General features: G+C 41.2%; 1 protein-coding gene and 1 long non-coding RNA gene across 7 annotated transcripts in view; one reads left to right on the top strand and one right to left on the bottom strand.

Annotated features, from left to right (window-relative positions):
• The window catches only part of ngef (neuronal guanine nucleotide exchange factor), a 49329-nt gene that overhangs the window by 7969 nt on the left and 18860 nt on the right, over positions 1-22500 (top strand). For all 6 annotated transcript variants that reach the window (XM_048264973.1, XM_048264970.1, XM_048264972.1 and 3 more), the window contains exons 3-5: positions 19793-19883; positions 21416-21658; positions 22016-22083. In XM_048264973.1, the coding sequence (XP_048120930.1) occupies positions 19793-19883; positions 21416-21658; positions 22016-22083 (402 nt within the window). The remainder of the gene's footprint in view (positions 1-19792; positions 19884-21415; positions 21659-22015; positions 22084-22500) is intronic.
• LOC125308445 lies at positions 16191-17957 on the bottom strand. Its single transcript, XR_007195881.1, has 3 exons — positions 17687-17957; positions 17470-17562; positions 16191-16297 (listed from the first exon to the last, which is right to left on the bottom strand). It is a non-coding gene; the product is annotated as an uncharacterized LOC125308445 (long non-coding RNA).

Raw genomic sequence — 22500 nt, 5'->3', positions numbered from 1 at the left:
CATAGGCTCCTCTACGACTCACCTGGGAGCACATGCAGGTTGGAATGGTTTTTCTAGTTGTAATGGTTTAAATTGTGTTACCACGGTGACGCCGCTGGCTACTCTCCCTTCAGGTGAAACAATGGTGTTACCATGGTGACAATAGGAACTTGTGTGACAGGTTTCATTCTTTTCCATGAGTGTGTGTGTGAGAGAGAGAGACAGACAGAGGGTGTGTGTGTGTGTGTGTGTGTGTGTGTGACAGACAGAGGGTGTGTAAAGTCGATGTGTGTGTGTGTGATTGTCCATGTATATATAGTATATAAGTATATATACTTTTTTGATCCCGTGAGGGAAATTTGGTCTCTGCATTTAACCCAATCGGTGAATTAGTGAAACACACTGCACACAGTGAACACACAGTGAGGTGAAGCACACACTAATCCCAGCAGTGAGCTGCCTGCTTAACTGCCCGGCGGGGGGAGCAGTGAGGGGTTAGGTGCCTTGCTCAAGGGCACTTCAGCCGCAGTCCACTGGTCGGGGCTCGAACCGGCAACCCTCCGTGGCTAACCAGTGGGCCACGGCTGCCCAATGTGTAGGTGTGTGTGTGTGTAATAGGCAAGAGTGTGTCTGAAACACACACGGACACACACACACACACACACACACACACACACGTATGTTAATGTGTAGTGCACTACAGTGTACAGTGTTAATGTGCAGTACACTACAGTGTAGGGTGTTAATGTGTAGTGCACTACAGTGTAGGGTGTTAATGTGTAGTACTCTACAGTGTACAGTGTAGGGTGTTAATGTGTAGTGCACTACAGTGTAGGGGGTTAATGTGTAGTACACTACAGTGTAGGGTGTTAATGTGTAGTGCACTACAGTGTAGGGTGTTAATGTGTAGTGCACTACAGTGTACAGTGTAGGGTGTTAATGTGTAGTGCACTACAGTGTAGGGTGTTAATGTGTAGTACACTACAGTGTAGGGTGTTGTACACTACAGTGTAGAGTGTTAATGTGTAGTACTCTACAGTGTAGGGTGTTAATGTGTAGTGCAATACTGTGTAGGCTGTTAATGTGTAGTACTCTACAGTGTAGGGTGTTAATGTGTAGTGCACTACAGTGTAGGGTGTTGTACACTACAGTGTAGGGTGTTAATGTGTAGTGCACTACAGTGTAGGGTGTTGTACACTACAGTGTAGGGTGTTAATGTGTAGTACACTAACGTGTAGGGTGTTGTACACTACAGTGTAGGGTGTTAATGTGTAGTGCACTACAGTGTAGGGTGTTAATGTATAGTACACTACAGTGTAGGGTGTTAATGTGTAGTACACCACAGTGTACAGTGTAGGGTGTTAATGTGTAGTGCACTACAGTGTAGGGTGTTAATGTGTAGTGCACTACAGTGTAGGGTGTTAATGTGTAGTGCACTACAGTGTAGGGTGTTAATGTGTAGTACTCTACAGTGTAAGGTGTTAATGTGTAGTACACTACAGTGTAGGGTGTTAATGTGTAGTGCACTACAGTGTAGGGTGTTGTACACTACAGTGTAGGGTGTTAATGTGTAGTGCACTACAGTGTAGGGGGTTAATGTGTAGTACACTACAGTGTAGGGTGTTAATGTGTAGTGCACTACAGTGTAGGGTGTTGTACACTACAGTGTAGGGTGTTAATGTGTAGTACACTAACGTGTAGGGTGTTGTACACTACAGTGTAGGGTGTTACTGTGTAGTGCACTACAGTGTAGGGTGTTAATGTATAGTACACTACAGTGTAGGGTGTTAATGTGTAGTACACTACAGTGTACAGTGTAGGGTGTTAATGTGTAGTGCACTACAGTGTAGGGTGTTAATGTGTAGTACACTACAGTGTACAGTGTAGGGTGTTAATGTGTAGTGCACTACAGTGTAGGGTGTTAATGTGTAGTGCACTACAGTGTAGGGTGTTAATGTGTAGTACACTACAGTGTACAGTGTAGGGTGTTAATGTGTAGTGCACTACACTTTAGGTTGTTAATGTGTAGTACACTACAGTGTAGGGTGTTAATGTGTAGTGCACTACAGTGTACAGTGTAGGGTGTTAATGTGTAGTGCACTACAGTGTAGGGTGTTAATGTGTAGTGCACTACAGTGTAGGGTGTTAATGTGTAGTACACTACAGTGTACAGTGTAGGTTGTTAATGTGAATTATTACACGGCTCTTCATAGTGCTGCAGAATGCTCTATTCACTTGAATGGGCCATCCCAACATTCGGAGGTCTGCTAATTCTTGATAACAGACCATCGCTAAGTATAACAGACCGCTGTCAAGGTTTGGCAAGTAGCCGTGTAATAAGCAGGATAATGTATAGAACGCCAGTTAGTGTCGGGAAATAGGTCCCTTCAGGGCAGAACAAGACCCCTCCACTGCACATCGGGGTCCGGTTCGCCCTGTTGGGACCTATTTCCCGATAATGACCGCCGTTCTATACATTATCCCTTACGTATTGTGGGGTGTTCAATCAACTTAGATACCTGGTACACCACCTGTTGCTAATGCAAAGATTGTTTTAATTCTTGAAAATAAGATGACGAGGTGCAGAGTGCTAGCTGGTGCAAAATGTTTTCTTCCTGTTCAGACCATCATCAATATAGACATCACAAAAGAGACACGCCCTCATCTAGTCTGTGTCTAGACAGAGAACTAGTCACTCAACAAGGCGAGTTAAGCTGTAGGAGTATTTGCTTACGTAGCACTGTTCACATATCACAGAGGTAAATAACACATGCTGTGTGTTTTGTTTGCCAAACAAATAATGCTCTCATTCAGGCATATGCTACCTCCTGACCTCATATGCTACCTCATGACCTCATATGCTACCTCCTGACCGTTGCACTCTTCCAATAAACACTGCCTGGCTCTGCCACCCAAATGCTCAAAGTAATCCAAACTTTTATCATTTGTAGATCCCCACTGGTAAGAATCAGTTCTTACCAGAGCAGTGTGGGTGTATATAGTGTGTAGTGTGGGTGTTGATAGTGTGGGTGGGGGACCAACATTTAGCCAATATATAGTAGCTTTACTGCAAACTGTTTTTTCACTCTTGTTAGAGAAAATGTACAATGTCAACATGAACCAACAGCATGTTACATAAAGATGATACTTTATGCACGAGAGGGAGAGAAAACGAGTGGCAGGTTCCAGCTGGCTTGTCATTGTTGATGATGATTGATATCTCCTTTTTAATATAAGAAACTTATCAAATGAAATCATGAAGGGAAACAAAATCCCTAGTGGAAATTCTGATTGGCTGGTAACTTTAGAACCCTGGGTGTATGTAGTATGCAGTGTGGGTGTATGTAGTGTGCAGTGTGGGTGTATGTAGTGTGTAGTGTGGATGTATGTAGTATGCAGTGTGGGTGTATGTAGTGTGCAGTGTGGGTGTATGTAGTATGCAGTGTGGGTGTATGTAGTGTGTAGTGTGGGTGTATGTAGTATGCAGTGTGGGTGTATGTAGTGTGGGTGTATGTAGTGTGCAGTGTGGGTGTATGTAGTATGCAGTGTGGGTGTATGTAGTGTGGGTGTATGTAGTGTGCAGTGTGGGTGTATGTAGTATGCAGTGTGGGTGTATGTAGTATGCAGTGTGGGTGTATGTAGTATGCATTGTGCAGTGTGGGTGTATGTAGTATGTAGTGTGGGTGTATGTAGTGTGCAGTGTGGGTGTATGTAGTGTGCAGTGTGGGTGTATGTAGTATGCAGTGTGGGTGTATGTAGTATGCAGTGTGGGTGTTGATAGTGTGCAGTGTGGGTGTATGTAGTGTGCAGTGTGGGTGTATGTAGTATGCAGTGTGGGTGTTGATGGTGTGCTGTGTGGGTGTTGATAGTGTGGGTGTATGTAGTGTGCAGAGTGGGTGTTGATAGTGTGCTGTGTGGGTGTTGATAGTGTGGGTGTATGTAGTGTGCAGAGTGGGTGTTGATAGTGTGCTGTGTGGGTGTTGATAGTGTGGGTGTATGTAGTGTGCAGTGTGGGTGTTGATAGTGTGCTGTGTGGGTGTTGATAGTGTGCAGTGTGGGTGTATGTAGTGTGCAGTGTGGGTGTATGTAGTGTGCAGTGTGGGTGTATGTAGTGTGCAGTGTGGGTGTATGTAGTATGCAGTGTGGGTGTATGTAGTGTGGGTGTATGTAGTGTGCAGTGTGGGTGTATGTAGTATGCAGTGTGGGTGTATGTAGTATGCAGTGTGGGTGTATGTAGTATGCATTGTGCAGTGTGGGTGTATGTAGTATGTAGTGTGGGTGTATGTAGTGTGCAGTGTGGGTGTATGTAGTGTGCAGTGTGGGTGTATGTAGTATGCAGTGTGGGTGTATGTAGTATGCAGTGTGGGTGTTGATAGTGTGCAGTGTGGGTGTATGTAGTGTGCAGTGTGGGTGTATGTAGTATGCAGTGTGGGTGTTGATGGTGTGCTGTGTGGGTGTTGATAGTGTGGGTGTATGTAGTGTGCAGAGTGGGTGTTGATAGTGTGCTGTGTGGGTGTTGATAGTGTGGGTGTATGTAGTGTGCAGAGTGGGTGTTGATAGTGTGCTGTGTGGGTGTTGATAGTGTGGGTGTATGTAGTGTGCAGTGTGGGTGTTGATAGTGTGCTGTGTGGGTGTTGATAGTGTGCAGTGTGGGTGTATGTAGTGTGCAGTGTGGGTGTATGTAGTGTGCAGTGTGGGTGTATGTAGTGTGTAGTATGGGTGTATGTAGTGTGTAAGGTGAGGGTGTTGATAGTGTGTAGTGTGGGTGTACAGTATGTAGTGTGCAGTGTGGGTGTTGATAGTGTGGGTGTATGTAGTGTGTAGTGTGGGTGTAGATAGTGTGCAGTGTGGGTGTGTGTAGTGTGGGTGTAGATAGTGTGCAGTGTGGGTGTTGATAGTGTGGGTGTATGTAGTGTGTAGTGTGGGTGTAGATAGTGTGCAGTGTGGGTGTATGTAGTGTGCAGTGTGGGTGTTGATAGTGTGCTGTGTGGGTGTTGATAGTGTGGGTGTATGTAGTGTGTAGTGTGGGTGTAGATAGTGTGCAGTGTGGGTGTATGTAGTGTGTAGTGTGGGTGTTGATAGTGTGCAGTGTGGGTGTATGTAGTGTGTAGTGATGGTGTTGATAGTGTGCAGTGTGGGTGTTGATAGTGTGCAGTGTGGGTGTATGTAGTGTGTAGTGATGGTGTATGTAGTGTGGGTGTTGATAGTGTGCAGTGTGGTTGTTGATAGTGTGCAGTGTGGGTGTATGTAGTGTGTAGTGTGGGTGTTGATAGTGTGCAGTGTGGGTGTATGTAGTGTGTAGTGATGGTGTTGATAGTGTGCAGTGTGGGTGTTGATAGTGTGCAGTGTGGGTGTATGTAGTGTGTAGTGATGGTGTGTGTAGTGTGGGTGTTGATAGTGTGCAGTGTGGGTGTTGATAGTGTGCAGTGTGGGTGTTGATAGTGTGTAGTGAGGTGTGAATAGAAATTCATCCTGTTGAAAAGGCCTCTCTCCCACACATAGCTCATACTTCATGTATGTGTGTCTTAGAACAATGCCTAATTATTTAGATTGCTTAACACACCCCCCACTTGTTTTCTCTTCACAAGGTACATGCAGTCAATCAAAGTACACCAGGTTTCAAAATACTGGCTATTGTTGACATTACAAAAACTGCATAGACTTTTATGTTTCAGTTTTACAGGTATTTGCATGCAAAACATGCTCTATCCACAGTTTTTACACTAAATTTCTTGGTTGGGAACTGTATGTCCACATGTTATGTTCACATTCAAAAGCATTCCAGTAAAAAGCAAATCAGTTTTTTTCCCTTTACTGTTCACTACAGGAGGTACAGTAGAAATACTGTTTACAGTATGATAGAACAGAAAAGTTTTTTACAGTATTGCTTACAGTGAACAAAATATCCATGAAACACACAAGAGCATTCTGAACAAAAACAACAACAAAAGCCCAGATAAAAGGGAGAACTAAAAAAGCACAAAATTACTGTATCTCATCTCTGCGATCTTTAAAGTTTAGGCCACATGTTTTCATCAACATCGCATCTGATATTATCCAAATGATGCACCTGAGATAAAACCATTTGATAGCAGAAGCAGAGGTTTTGATAGTGTATCTAAGGTTTGGAATATTGTGTTTGCTATTGTGGGATGTTGTGTGTTAACATTAGTAAATACTACAAAAACAATCCATCGTTTTGTTGGGAGGTATAGCTTGTCTGTTAAGAAAATGTAAGCATTGCGGAAATGTGTTCAATGACTGCATATTGTGTGAAAACGACATGACGTGTGAATGGTATGGCCACAAAAGACCGATGCTGTGCTAATTGTGTTTAGAGTTTTGAAAATGGGACAAACGCTTGTTAGCGACTGAAAAAAACTGTATTTCTTCCTTCATGTGTAAATCTTGGACTTTGAAGTGACCACTAAAAAACAGACTTTGACACAAACTTTGACTCAGACTTTAATCCCCGCCCCCATCTACACCTTATCACATCGAGTTGGAAACACTACTGAGCAGACATCAGACACACACACACACACACACACACACACACACACACTTATGGTAATGTGATATTTATCACACACACACGCAGACACACACATACATACACACACACACTTATGGTAACATGCTATTTATCACACACACACGCAGACACACACACATACACACACACACTTATGTCAACATGGCATTCATCAAACCTGCCGTTCATCGGGTTATCAGTGCCTTTCTCCGCGAACGTTAACAACTGAATGGCACGATTCAATCACAAGCGCAGTTGAATGAAGTTAACTGATGACAACATTAAAAGGAATCAAGCGTTTAGCAATCATGAAATATACAATACATAAGATGTGAGCAAGCAGGGAGATAATGAAGACCAGTAGTTCTACTCAAACTACTTGTGCACGTAGGCTATGGAATATTGGTCAAATCTAGCAAGTAGGAAAGTTTAAGTGGATAACGTGAGAGTGAAATTAAGACATTCGAAAGGCCAGCGAAAGTTAAAGGTGCTGTCATGAACAATTAACGTTTTTCATGTGACGTATTCTAGGTTCTATGGCTTTGTTTACATCCAGCTGGTAGGCAAGGGACAAGTTGAACCCATTGAACATCGTTGTCTGCAGCTGCCTCTCAGTAGGCTACATCTCTGTATTTCAGCAATGTCAACATTTCAGGCATCAATAAAGGTGATGATGAAACGTTATCCCATTGTTCAATATTTGATAGCCTGTCACAGGAGCGTTGTTTTAGCTAAAATCGCCCTGATTTGGTGCATTGATCTGTATCGATAGCGTTATGGGAGAACCTGCATGTAGCCTAACTTTTTTTCTCTGTTCAAAACTCGGTTTACACGAAGACAATAGCCTTTCTTAGAAGCTGTGAAATTTGACCAGAAAGGAACATGTCTTCCTTCTGAAAGCTGACACAAAATCAAACAATATTTGATCATTTAACTTCAACTGAACAGCGACAGGTCTTGGTAGGCAGTAGACTCAGCAGGCGTTATTGGTAGGCAGTAGACTCAGCAGGCGTTAAAGCGGTAGCCTACTGTTATAGCCAGAGTCAGTCAGCATCATGTAACATTAATGGGCGAATCCTGTAACATATTATATCATATAACAGCGATGGCTTATTGAAGGCGATCTGCATGGATATATAACCCCCAGAAAAACTCAGAATGTGAGTGATAAAGTTCATTAATTGTATGAAACTTTTTATTAGTTATCCATTGCAGCATCGCCTATATTAGGCTGTTATGCTAGCTCAACCTTTAAATATGTTGTTATTTTGGTCATGTGGACTTGATTAAATGGGTAAAGATAATTCATAAACTGCTTATTTCTTACATGACTGAAGCAGTAGCCCTAGGTTCAACAGTGGTGTTTGAGGTTGCTGTGTTAAGTTGTGTGTGATCGCTAAACAATTAGGATCAAATCAGTTTATTTTGACATACGCAGGGAGTTAGCATGACCTATAACGTTAGCCTATAGCACATAAGCCTATTCTGTTTTCATTTATTAGCATTTGTTGTGATTATATAATCAAATGACACTCATGATAACTTGAAATAGAAGGACAGAAGATAGGTGATTGATGTCCACAAGCACCAATTTCACGAGACAAATTAGAACAAACTGTTCGGTAAAAATAATCTTGCCATGTTTAAAATGCTGCACTTTTTTCCCTTCATAGCCTATCTCTGGCAATTCATTTTTGGATGACTGTAGATAGTAGTATTTTAGCCTACATCTTCGTAGACAGTAGGCTACACCATTAGGCTATCTTGAGAATAAGACTTCACAGCTGCTAACGATCATCCTCCACAACCATGCGAGGGATAGGTAGGATAAACGGTCGTTAAATTAAGCCTTTTTGCTTCTTATTGTAAAACCAACTGTTAGGGCCTACACAAGTGGTCGGCATCATCGGTCAATATTTGATATTAAAATTTCAATTTTGAAGCTATTTGTAACTATGTGTAGCCTATGCAGCCCGACTGTTGTAGACTTGCCTACCACTCTCTGCAGTGCCTTGCCTGCATTCTTGCCTACCACTCTAGTTGTAAACAAACGGTCACATGACATTATGACGTAGGTGCAAAACCTTAATAAGTTCGGCTTGCGAAAAAGTTCGGATGGCGTAATAATCACGTTCGATCAGCTGTTAATTTCTAGGTGAATGTCTCTTAGAATCTTCGTGAAACACTGACTAAACACGTATGAAAAGGGAGAATTTAAATTCGTCAGTCACGAAATAGATAGCCTATATTGTACACTGTATAGGAGAGAAGATGGAATATGTATCTGGTGAAATAAAATTAGCCCTGACTCTTTCGTTTTAAGGTTTTATTGAAACGATAACCAGCGTCAAACTTGTAGCCTATTTTACGGCGTCTGTGATAATATAAGATAGCCTAGGCCTACTTGGGGTTGTCTGAAGCTAACTATCTGAAGCTAGGCCTGCTTGAAAACACTGAAATAGCCTTGGCTACTGTCATGTTGGATATTGAGTTTCGTTATAAATGTATCTTAAAGATAGGCTACAAATAGGTTCGCTAAATATGCCAACCTGTTCGTAGGCTACTATAGGCACTGTTCATCTTCCTCGTCCACATTATTAGCAGGGCTGCCAACTTTTCAAAAAACCTTGGAGTGAGATTTGGTGGGGCCAACCAACATTTTGCTGCGGAAATTTTTGTTTGGCTCATTCAGCATTATACCGTACAGTAAAAAAAACGTACATCAGTGGTTCTCAGGTGTAGGGACCAGGCATGGACGGATTATGAACTTTCATTTTTTTCATTTGTTTGATGTGATTTCTGGTGCATTTTGGTAGCTTAGAAATCTAGACACACCCTAGCGGCAGCAAATTACATTTGCTTCCAGGGCTAGTCTAGCAACTCTCCATTGGCTTGTGAGCTCGAAAAATTAAACTTCTATCAGGCCAATCAAATCGTCTATAGAGTCGTTAGGGGGGCATAACATAATGATTGATGGCAGAGTTGCAACAGTTTGGCTTGAATTCCCTGCTACTTGAAAACAAAGAAGATGGATATTGCTGTTGGCCAACAGTGTGACACGAGTTAAGCTTGTTTTGAGATGGCAAAAGTTTGAACTAGCCAACTAGCTCTGGCTGGTGGAAAAAAGCATGGGACTCAGTGCTGTCCTATTGCGTGCAGAGGGAATTTGAAAGACAACCCGATTATCCCCCCTCGGACTGAGCACTGCGAACGTTTTAATGTGGGTCTGGCTCGCCAGGCTAGCATTTTGGGATGGCCAATACTAAATTCAATCAGATTCATAGCCTACATCCTGATGTGTTGATATTGAGGCAATGATTCCATGCAAAGGCTTGGGCTTCAGGGCCCCTGACACCTTGGGCCCCTAGGTCTGGGCCGGAAGGCCGATGCAGTAATCCATCCCTGGGACCAGGGTCTCAGAGTTAAATGAACATTGGTATCAAAGGGATCTAGCCTACTACTAGGACCATGGGCGTCGGAGGCATTGTGAAAGTGGGTGGGACATTTCAGAGAGGGGGTATGGGGGTCCTCCCGCAGACATTTTTTTTTGGACTAGATTTTCTGAATTCTGGTACATTTTAACAGGTTATTTAGATACTTCTATATAACAAAATAAAGCCAGCCTACGAAATTAATAAAAAGTAAATCATGCATAATTTAAAAATAACTCAATAGGCTACTTGGCTACGCAATAAGGTTTCCATTACAGCACCATGAGACGTTCAATGAACGAGATGAAAGCGGATGGTTTGTTTGAAATCCCCGACACTCTTTCAACTACATGGAACGTAATAGTGATTATCAAATACCTCCCCAGATTTCAGTGCCCATCAGTCCCAACATTTAACAATATAATCAAACAGTCCAAAAGTAAATTAAATATCAAACTAAACCGTGAATCCAATGAAAATGACAATGAAGCGCTAAACAGATGCTGAAAACAGCACTGGTATTTCACACGGCAAAAGTGAGGGGGTCCAAACTAACAATTTTAAAAAGTGGGTGGGTGTTTTGTAAGAATTTAAGAAATATTTGTATATTTTAACTTTTAAATGCATCAATCAGGTGCACTTTCAAAATAAATTCAGAGGTCAGACTTGCTTATTTTTATGGAAATATTTGTGCTGTAGCCTAAACTATTTTGCACTTCAGAATTATAACCATGCACACACAGGTGGAATAGTTATGGTGATATTGCAATATGTTCACAACCACAAAAACATATGCTACATTTCACAGTTCAGAAATGTTAAAAAATGTGTTGACATTTCAGCACTCCATGAAATTATGCAGAAGTGGTCACCTGTGTTATTCAGATAGTTTATTTAAGATAATATATTGGTCATTGTAATGGCCATAGCCTATAGCCTACATGCTATTCCTTTTTCAGGATGTACCCATATCTGCATGATGTGAATGTTTGCATATGGCTTATGTCAGGCTTTATATCAATATTTGTGTCTCGTTATTTGATTTTCTTCATATTTTTGCATTAATGTCACTAGGAAGCATGGCAATATAAATATATTCATTTATCTGTAATGGGATTGGCTGGAACCTGACAATATAAGAACCATGATAGTGCGATAATCTATGGCTGAGCAATTTACAAAAATGTATGTAGGCCTACTGACAAATAGTTTACATTAGAATACATTATAATTTCGCCCCAATGAGGCTATGTAGAAATGTGTTGCAATTGCAAACCGGATTACTCAGGAACCACTTATTGCACAAAGGCATGCTTTATATCCTCGTATTCGGTACGGTTTGCTGTTTATTGTGATATTGGGTTTGCCACGTGTTGTGTGAAGGGTTAGTGAAATATTAAACCGAGAGTAATGGGTGTGCACTGTGTGCAAAATGCAAATATGATTAGCCTAAATTGCACGTCGGTTCAATGTTAATTTTCTCGCGAACCATATATCACAGCAACTTGGCGCTAATAATAGCTTAGATTCCGCACGTTCACCTGATGTGTGATATCATATATAGGTTTAGTTTAGTTGAACCTCATCTGCCAGGTATTTGACCTACCAGGTTGACACTTCAGCGTGAAAAATACTCAATAATACTCAAAGCATACCTGAAGCCGGGGAAATGCGGGGGGAATGCGCCTGGGATGGCTTCTGAAGTAGCATCGCAAATGAGAGAAAATGTATAAAATTCCACAACAGGGGGTGCTCTTGAACGCTCTCACCGTCTCTGAAAGCATAACCGTGGCTCAACAGGTAGATCTATAGATAGGCTAAACTCATTTTTCAGGCATCTGACCGACCGGGTTGACACTTCAGCGTGAGAAATCGGGGGTGTGGCGTGTGAGTGTGTGAAACCAATCAAATGCGTGTGTCTCACGGCCAATGCGTGAGAGTTGGCACCTATGTATTAGTCAAACTCTCAATACCCGTTATAACGTAAGCTACATTTCCAGTTGGCTAATCAGTTGGCTTCAGATAATCACAAAGTGCCTTTATGTCGCTTATGGGAAGGAAGACAGTAACAATGTTGTCCTACCTCATAATGAAGTTCGGCCTTCTGCATTTTATCTCAAAACACAGAGACTAAACGTCATCTTTGCAGTATACAAGTAATGGCAAATGTGGTGTTCAGCTGGTTACATTTGCGTCAGCAAAAAAGTTGGGGAAGCATTGATTTTGCAAGGTGCTAGTCTAGTTATTTCACACTGGAGTTGGACTACAGCAAAACTATCTTAGGAAGAAATCTGTGTTCATATAGTGTCGTACATAAACTCAATCACTAAGGTATCAGACGCTTTAGTATTGTGATAAAGTGCAAGACATGTTAACCTGGGTAGACTATTTCATTCAGGGCCAACACAGGTGTGGTAGTATACAGTGTGCAAGTGTCTCAACATCAACAATAGTAAATACACATACTGTTTTAAAATCATTAGTAGGCCCACATGCATATAGTTTACTAATCCCCAGACAGCATGTGTGTAACTTAAATCATAAGACATTTGTCATGGTGCACATGGCTTATGGTGGAGCAATGGGGAGATCACACCAAAAGTGAATTTGAACAAAAAGTAATTTATTACATACATTTGGTGGAAAAAGTTACAAAGTAAGAGGGGAACCAAGTATGTAGTGCAAGTCAGCATTTGTAGAAAAAAATGAGAGCCACTGCAACACTGCCCACTCTAATGTTTCTCATGTGTCAAAGGGAATGAATATTTGCCATTAGCAACTTACTGCCAATGCAATTACAACATATTTATAAAATACACATTTTAATAAACATAATAATAATTAGGCAAGAATTACTCAAATGTATGGTCTTTTTATTTCACAAAATAAAACCACAATTGATGTCTGGGCCAGGAGGTCCTTTTTGGCATTGGTGAGCAGGTTCAATGCATATCCTCTCCTCCAAGCTGGCTTGGTTGTGCAGGTGTTTCAGTCCAGTCCTCTTCTCAGGCAGCACCAGTCAACTAACCAACATCTAAGTTAAAACTGTTTCCCAAAACTATCATACTTCCAAAGTTCAGTAGTCTGGACTAAGGTGGTCATTACATATAGTAGCCTAACACGCGGACTGACACCTGCAAATAACAGACTTACAGTAATGATGTATGAAATCATCTCTCTCTCTTTTTTTTTGTAATTCAGGGTCATCAAGTTAATTCATTGGTTCATATAGGCTGACCTTGTAAATTAACGACTGCTTTGAATTCACTTTTAAACATTAGTCATTTAAATGTGCTGGTGAAACTGTTGTATACTCTATTGTTATTTACCCTCTATTCACTTGTTTACACCGTCATCTCTGTGCAGTGCAATAAGGCTGATGATAGCCTGCGATGTGCAGCACATGACAGTCAGCTGTCCAAGAGTTCGAATCTGGATTGAAATAGTTATTTTGACTACAATATTCTCACCATTGTTTACCTATAAGTCTATCTATTATGCAGATCATATTATCCCCCCACTCCATGACAATGTTAAAATCAAAGGCTACATATTCTCAACTGACTGATCACAAGCGTGCACCTTGTATTATTATCTGCAGATGTGTGACTTTTACTTGTGTGCACGTGGCTGCAAATTGGCTTTCAAATAATATATTTTATGCCTAAGCCATTTCAAAATATGGATGTATGGTGGTTAGAAGTGTATGATATCAACCAGAAACTTAAATCCGTTTATAATTATCAATTTGTACACAAATCTGGAGTTAGTGCAGTCTTTCACATGAAAATCCCCTGAAATTTTTCTACTATGCTTCTACCACAGGTCGAGAGGTGTAGTTTGTACCAGCTAACTTTACGACTAGGGTTGCAAAGGGGCGGAAAATGTCCGGTAAATTTCTGGAAACTTTCCATGGGAAGTTAAAGGAACCGTATGTAAGATTGTGGCCAAAACTGGTAGTGCAATCACTTTAAAATTACTGTAGAGCGGTGTATCCCGTCCCCCTACCCCCTGACTGGCAGAACTGGCAACCAGGATGCCGAAACACTACTGACTTCGTGATTAGTAGATAGGTGGAGGGTGGCGCATCAGGCCAAAACACAGCATGACAACATCAACATCAGTTGAGGGCTGCAACTTCACTTTTTAAATGACAATATCTTGGCTGGACTACTGTTGTCAGTGATATAAGCAGGGTTCTAAATTAACACCCACCAACCCACCAAATGCGGGTTCAAATTTATTTTGGCGGGTGTTAATAAAAACTTACTAGCCAGTTTGGCCTGTGATGCATGAGGCATTACATGCATGATACATTAGGCTCTGTTCTTGGTCATATATCCCCCTGGCAGTACTTCCTACATTTCCCATGACCACTGTGCTGTAATGCTACGTGATGACGTTTCATACGCCCATTGGCTGCGCGCAGTTTGCTGTGAAACCAGCGTGTGAGAAACGAACGGAGCGTCTACCATAGTGATGGGGACGAGACCGCCTGTGCCGAGTCCGAGTCAAGACCGAGTCTTTGAAGGGTCGAGACCGAAGTCTGTTGGTTTCCAAATACAGTCGAAGTCCGAAGTCAAGACCGAAGCCCACGTTCTACGAAATATTAACGCAATTAACGCATTGTGTTTACCTATTTTCTTTGTGGGGGGCTGATGTCATGTAACGGAGGCCGCAAAACCTGAAGCAGCAAGATGGTTTATTTAATTTATTGTCTATGGAGTTAGGTGAAGATGGAACGTGAGGAGCTTGTAGGCGAAAATGTTCAGTTTTAAAAAGTTGCCTGATCAGTGATCACCACCACCAGATGCACTATGCGTAGGTCACCGAGAGACAGAGGAGGGACCAACATTTAGCCAATAAATAGTAGCTGTATGGCAAACTGTTTTTCACTCTTGTTAGAGAAAGTATACAATGTAAACATGCACCAACAGCATGTTACATAAAGATGATACTTTTCGGGTCCTCTCTATGAAGATCCAACTTGAATGTAGGCCCTATGCTACTCCATTTAATTGAGAACGCGTCTGAGCACGCACGAGAGAGAGAGAGAAAACGAGTGGCAGGTTCCAGCTGGCTTGTCATTGTTGATGATAATTGATATCTCCTTTTTATTAGGTTAAGATGAAACTAAATGCGGCAGTGGTTGGGACAGACTTATGGGGGCCAGAAGGGGAATAAAGCAGGGGATGAGGATATCGACAGAGAAATAGACAGATAGACATCCCAAACATGAAATGAAGTGTTTGCACTTTCTGTGTATATTTTGTGGTATGTATTCATGGCAACAATGTTAAAAGTTTATAGATTAAACTGCTGGCTTCATTAGTCCATCATGCCTGTTTCATTCGTCCCGACCGTGGAATGCTTGAAGCGACAGTAGACAGTGAGGGTCATTCAAATCATTTGTAAATATAGGCTAGTTAGTTAATTTACTCGCATTTGGCAAGGGGAGTGCATGCCTATTTTAAACCCTGTAGCAAGTGACAGCGCGTCACTCCTTACGTCCTCCTATCAGTTCCTATGGCCACTTGGCCAGTGCGAATGCAAATGAAAAAACGGTTTTGGGGGAGAGTAGTTAGTAGAACTGATTTAGAAGTGGACTGTTCCTATAACTACATTCCTGTAACTAAGACACTATAGTTGCTACACTATAGTTGCTACTATGCTTTTGGGTAACCCAGCCCTGCACCACAGAGCCCTGCACAACTGTTTCACTGCACATTTAAAGCAGCACCAATGTAGTGCAGTGTTCCTACCCAAACAGCAACTTGATATGGCTATTTTACAAGCGATAAAACCTACTCTGAGTGATGTTTGCCCTATTAAAAGTTTGTGCCATCAAAATGATTTTGGAAACGTTATTTTAAGGTAAATACAAATACTCTTTAGGGGGACTTTAAATGACACATGTATACACGTGAATTCAAGGCAGTCATTAGGCTGTAAATGCTATTAGTGTCTCCCTATGTCGGTGTAATAGAACAGTGTCAGAGAAGCACCTACACTTTCTATCTGTCAGGGACCTGAAATGTGCATGTGGACAAGTTAATTCAAGGCAAGTCATTAGGTTGTAAATGCTATTAGTGTCTCCCTAGGTCGGTGTAATAGAAGAGTGTCAGAGAAGCACCTACACTTTCTATCTGTCAGGGACCTGAAATGTGCATGTGGACTCATGCACACACATACACAAACATTTATACCCAGTTGAGGATGCTGGGAGATCACTCCGCGATCTTCTTTCTGTAGCCTGTAACTGCCTATACAGGTATTTCTTTTCGATGGCCATCCCTTCATGGTCCTTGCTTCATGGTCAAGGCTGTGATTACTCATTCTTCTCTCTCTCCTTCTAAAATAATGAAGATTAGATTAGATTCAACTTTATTGTCATTGTGCAGAGTACAAATACAGAGACAACTAAATGCAGTTTTTTATGTCTAACCAGAAGTGCAAAAAGCAGAAAAGTGAAATGTGACACACAGTATAGACCGGTGGTGCAGTATAAGCAGTAGAAGACATATAGTGCAGTGTAGACAGTAGTATACAGTTAAGAAAGTGGTATGGTTTACAGTAATATAAATTAAATATAAATATGTGAAATGTATTAGCAGTAGCCTTATAAGAGCAGGATAGATATGGATATGCGGTGTGAACAGTGTATGAATATCATGTACAGATATGTGCAGTGTAGTCGCAGTAACATTATAAGACTAACAAAAATAATACAATATAGATATACAGTATGCAGTATATTAACAGTAATATTATAAAAACAGAATAAATTTGGATATTCAGTATGAACCGTAGACAGATATATAGACAGATATGTGCAGTATAGTAACAGTCAACATTATAAGTAAGTGTATGCACATTAAGAACAGTAAAGAGCTGTAGAATATAGATGTATAAGCTTAAGTGCAATTGCACTATGCATATTTTTACGTATAAATAGAATACTATGAATACTAGAATATAGGGTAGTGTAATTGAAGATAAAAACATGTTAATAAATCATAGGGCTTAATTATACCACATATAATATTCTTATAATATATTCCACATCCACATAATCTTTATTTACACCATGCTCACTGGAGGACTGAAGGCATGAGCTCACTTGTAGCAAGTGTGTAATAAAAAACCTAAGATTAAACGTAAGGCATAGGCTACCAGCTTGCCAGCCAGCATTGATTGATTGGATTGATAGACAAATACTTTATTCATCCTGAGGGAATTTTAACTAGGCTATTTCATTCAAAACCAAGACATATTTGCCCTTTCTTGTTTGTTAAATAGTCTAACACGAACTAATAAACTATATTCCTAATTCAAACAGTTTAGATTGTCTTAAAAACATTAAGCTATCAGCTAATGTCAACACGACTAGCAAACAACAAAAGTCACCAAATAACAATTGCAAATGTTATGGTCATGCACACATTGTGGAATTGCTGATAGGCCTAATAACGCCGTAATAACCAGAATAATTTGCAATAGCAACAAATAAAATTACTTTATTACCTGAGCTGATCCACGAGCTTCTGGTGTGGTAGTTCTGCTCCTCCGCATCCAGATCCAGATGTAACGTTACGTTAGCAAGTTGAGTGAGTCAATCTTCCGTAGTAAAACAAAAAATGACGTTTAAAACCTACCAACCAAACCACTGTAAAGCCTATATGTAATGTCTATGAAGAAATGTTCAAATATAAAATCGGTGCCTGAACGGCAGAAGTATTACACTGAACGTAGGTTGGTAGGCCTATTCCTGTAACGCAAAGCGTGCTGTCAAGCAAGCCATAAACCCATTGTTGCTGAAGAACTTCGCACGTTTACCGCAGTAGGATTCGGTGGTCACAAAGCATAGACGTCACAAAGGGGTAAATGGATCGTCCAGCGACAGCAACCGTCATAGCAACGACGCCAACATTCTATGAGAAACATTTTAATGTGAGATCGGAACGTGATTATTACATCATCCGGAACTTTTTCGCAAGCCGGAACAAATTGTTCATGACAGTGCCCTAAGCGATGTCACACGTTTTTCAGGATAAAACATGTTTTGTCTCTTACAGCAAACATCACCTCACCATCCACTAGCTGTCTGTGTCCTGAATACACTGTAAAAAAACAGAGTTTCAATTGCACCGGAGGGAGGGGGAGGGAGTAGCGAGCTAGTTTTGTTTGAATGTCAACAGAAGTGACGTTACCCAGCATTGCTTAGAGCGCCTTTAAGGTTGCTGTTGATATAGTGCAAAGACGCAAAACTGGCGTTCTGAATAGCGATCCTGTTGTTTTTGAAAGTTTCTCTTGATGCATTTACAGTTTTTCTTGATCGCTTTAATGCTTGTGTCAACTCTGACATCACGTTTTCAAAACAATTAACACGCAGGTCTAAACAAAAGAACTCTGGCCAAAATGACAAAATGATTTTGCCTTCAAAAGGCTTTTACTCTCTCAAAACATTTATACCATGCAGCAAATGAAAATTTTACCTCCAAACAACACATCTTGTAGTCAAATCACTGTGCGATTTTAATCAATCATTACACACTGGACAACAAAATGCAAAAAATAGTTCTCAAAATGAGGAGTTTCAGCCTTCTTTTTTACTGTCTGTGCCATTTCTTTCTCATTGTTCTGGTATTAAAAATACTGTAAAAAGAGCACATGAAGATGGACTGTGTTCATTCCTCCCAAGATGCAACTGTAATTGACATGTGAGATCTACAGTAAGCACTTTTCACACATTTCATTGAACTACAACTCGTCATTTTTCACTGAAATAGACCTACAGTAAACACATGGATTTGTCAGTTTTTGTACTGTTTTCACCAAATAGACAATACAGTACTTTCTCTAAATGTGCCTTAGATCCATACTTGCAAATAGCAACACAGAACATCTCTTATGGATAATGAATGATTGAATGAATGAATCTTGACCACCTGTGAATAGATGTTTTCCTTTTGTTTAGTACAGGTAAACCAATAGAGTTCAAGGGCTCTTTGAATAACATCTGTGTGAACTTTTTTGCAAAAGGGTGTGAGAAATGTGTGAACCAAATGAAAATGTGTGAGCATATTTGCAAGAGATAACTTCTGCTGTGCAAAGAAGGTGTTATACTGTATAACTGTTTCTGCCCATTGCGTGAACACTTTGCAAAACTTCGGCTCATTGGTTCAAAACTTCAAGACAACCACACAAGACAGAACACTGGGAAATAAACCATTCACCTCCAATTGAAAAACTTGGATATGTGAAAAAGATTGAAGAAATGTGTTCAGACAACTAAGGAATTTGGTTCAGAGAGTTAAACAGACTTTGGTAAATGTATAAAACAGTCATTATTTATTGCGTGCCCGTTAAGCATGAAGGGGCGCTAGATATCTGCTAAAATGTGTGTGTGTGTGTGTGTGTGTATGTGCCCTTGTGTGTGTGTGTGTGTGTATGTGCCGTTGTGTGGTGTTTGTGTGTGTGTGTGTGTGTGTGTGTGTGTGTGTGTGTGTGTGTGTGTGTGTGTGTGTGTACCTGACTCTATGCTGTACAGGATCTGGTGTGTGTGTGTGTGTGTGTGTGTGCATGTGTGTGTGTGTGTGTGTGTGTGTGTGTGTGTGTGTGCTTGTTTGTGTGTGTGTGTGTGAGTGTGTGTGTATACCATTTTATTTACCAGCCTAATAATTGGGTTGTAAATGGGTTTGTAGCATCTGATCATAGCATCTGATCATGTTTCACTTTTTGCATACCTTCTGTGTGTGTGTGTGTGTCTGTGTGTGTGTGTGTGTACGTATCCTTCTATGTTAACATCAGAGAGCATAAGATCCTCATACACTCATCCTCTCCTCAGGCCACACCCCCTCCCCACAGTCATCGCGAGACTCCGCCTCCTCCCAGAATAAGAACACTCCCAGTACACCACGATCTCCTAGACACCAGCGGTGAGTCTCACACACACCCACACACACACACATACACCTGACTATTCAGTCTCACACACAAGGACACATATACACACACACACACACACACACACATACACACACACAAACATGCACACACACACAAGGGCACATACACACACACACACACACACACACACACACACACACACACACACACAAACACCACACAAGGGCACATACACACACACACACACACAAGGGCACATACACACACACACACACACACACAAACATGCACACACACACACACAAGGGCACATACACACACACACACAAACACACACACAAGGGCACACACACAGAGCCGGACAGTAACGAAGTATGTTTACTTGAGTACAATTTTGAGGGATCTGTACTTTACTCGAGTATCATTTTTGGGGAGTACTCATGACTTTACTCAAGTACATTTGAGAGGCAAATATTGTACTCTTTACTCCACTACATTTCTATCCATAACCGTGAGTACCCGTTACTACTAAAAAGAAAAATCTCGGAAACCCTCGATTTGTTGTTTCCCTCTCAAACGTGATTGGATTGTGCAGGCGCCACTAATTTGGACAGCCTATCAGCAATCACTTTCAGCTTTCCGCCAAAGTCAACTCCATGGTCAGATTTAGATAAGAGACGAAACCATGGATGAAACAATGGATGAAGATGCAGCAGGTCCATCCCGGGAATGTGCCAACCTGTGGCCCCACCTCGCCAGACTATTTCAATTTTCTGAACAAGTTAATGATAGTTTTCGCTTCAAGTGTTTTAATTACAAAATAGTATTTTGTATTTGAAATACGTATTTTAAATTCATGTATTAAAAATACTGCCCATCCCTGGCAACATGGAAAAAAGATGAAAATGACTTGATTTTACTTTCAATTCCTTTTACATTCTCCAAAGTATTAACATTAACATTTTTCCATGTAAAAGCAACTCCATGTAGGACGTTTCTGTACATAAATGTAAGCACTGTGGCAGTAGTAATGCAATATTTAGAAAATGTAGGCTACTCTTGTACTCTTGATACTCAAGTACTTTTAAAAACAAGTACTTCAGTACTTTTACTTAAGTAGACATCTGACTGTTGTACTTTTACTTGTACTTGAGTAAAATTTAGCAAAGGGTATCTGTACTTTTACTCAAGTAATGAAGCTGTGTACTCTGTCCGCCTCTGCACACACACATATATACACACACACACACACACACACACACACACACACACACACACACAAGGGCACATACACCACACAAGGGCACACACACACAGACACATTCTTTTGCTTATCAGAGTTTGAAGGTTGTTTCTGTTGGACCCCAGACTGCTGAATGGTAAAATGTGAGATGGTGTGCGTGTGTGCATGTGTGTGTATGTGTGTGCGACTGTGTGTGTGTGAGTGAGAGAGAAACTCTGTGTGTGTGTCTGTGTGTGCAAGGGACTGTGTGTGTGTGTGTGTGTGTGTGTGTGTGTGTGGATCAAAGGATGTTTTTCTCATTTTTGTGTATTTCTGTAGTCCTGCGAGTGCGTTGCCAAGCAACGGGCTGTCAAGAAGCCCACGTGCGGCAGAAGGCGGGGCTTCGTCTCCGTTGGCGACGGCAGGAGACGGACGAGGTAGTCGAGGGATGGAGGAGCTGGCCAGGCGCACAGAGGAATGCTCCATACACACACACACACACACACACACACGCTATCACACACACGCGCTCTCACCCACACACAGCAATGGCAGAGCAGACCCCGAGGATGTCCGTCTACGGTAAGAGAAAAGCTCAGCTAACGTATTTATATAGATATACAGTACTCTCTTACGTATTTATATAGATATATTCTCTTACGTATTTATAGATATACTCTCTTACGTGTATAGATATACTCTTTCCATAGATATACACACACACCTTATTTCTACTATCACACTGTGTACTGTTTATTGTTTATACTGTTTATTGTTTATGCTGTTTATTGTTTATGCTGTTTATACCTTATTTCTGTTGTACACACACACACATGCATCTCACTTCTAATTCTCTTTCTCTTCTACACACACACACACACACACACACACACACACACACACACACACTCTCCATCTCTCCATCCTTCTGTCTCTCAGGTTGATGTCTGGTGAAGATGGGAGGATGGACTCACACTCCAACATATTAAACATTGTGAAGAATGTGGGTGAGTGACTCACACACACACACACACACACACACACAAACATACACACAGCCACACACACACGTTGACACACACACGCACACACACAGACAGACACGCACACACACACACGTTGACACACACACAGACACACACACACACACACACAGACACACATACACACACACAGACACACACACACACACACACACACACACACAGAACTCAAACTCACAGACACTCAAACTCGTACGTGCTGCGACTGTGCTTATGTACTGTACATTTTATACATGTGAGTATGTGTGTGAGTGTATGTGTGTGTGCGTGTGTGTGTGCGCGTGGCTGTGTGTATGTTTGTGTGTGTGTGTGTGTTTGTGTGTCTGTGTGTGTGTGTGTGTGTGTGTGTGTGTGTGTGTGTGTGTGTGAGATGGGCAGTGT

This window comes from Alosa alosa, chromosome 15, assembly GCF_017589495.1.
Source record: "Alosa alosa isolate M-15738 ecotype Scorff River chromosome 15, AALO_Geno_1.1, whole genome shotgun sequence".
Taxonomy (NCBI): Eukaryota; Metazoa; Chordata; class Actinopteri; order Clupeiformes; family Clupeidae; genus Alosa; species Alosa alosa.
This window is presented reverse-complemented; position numbering and strand designations above follow the sequence as displayed.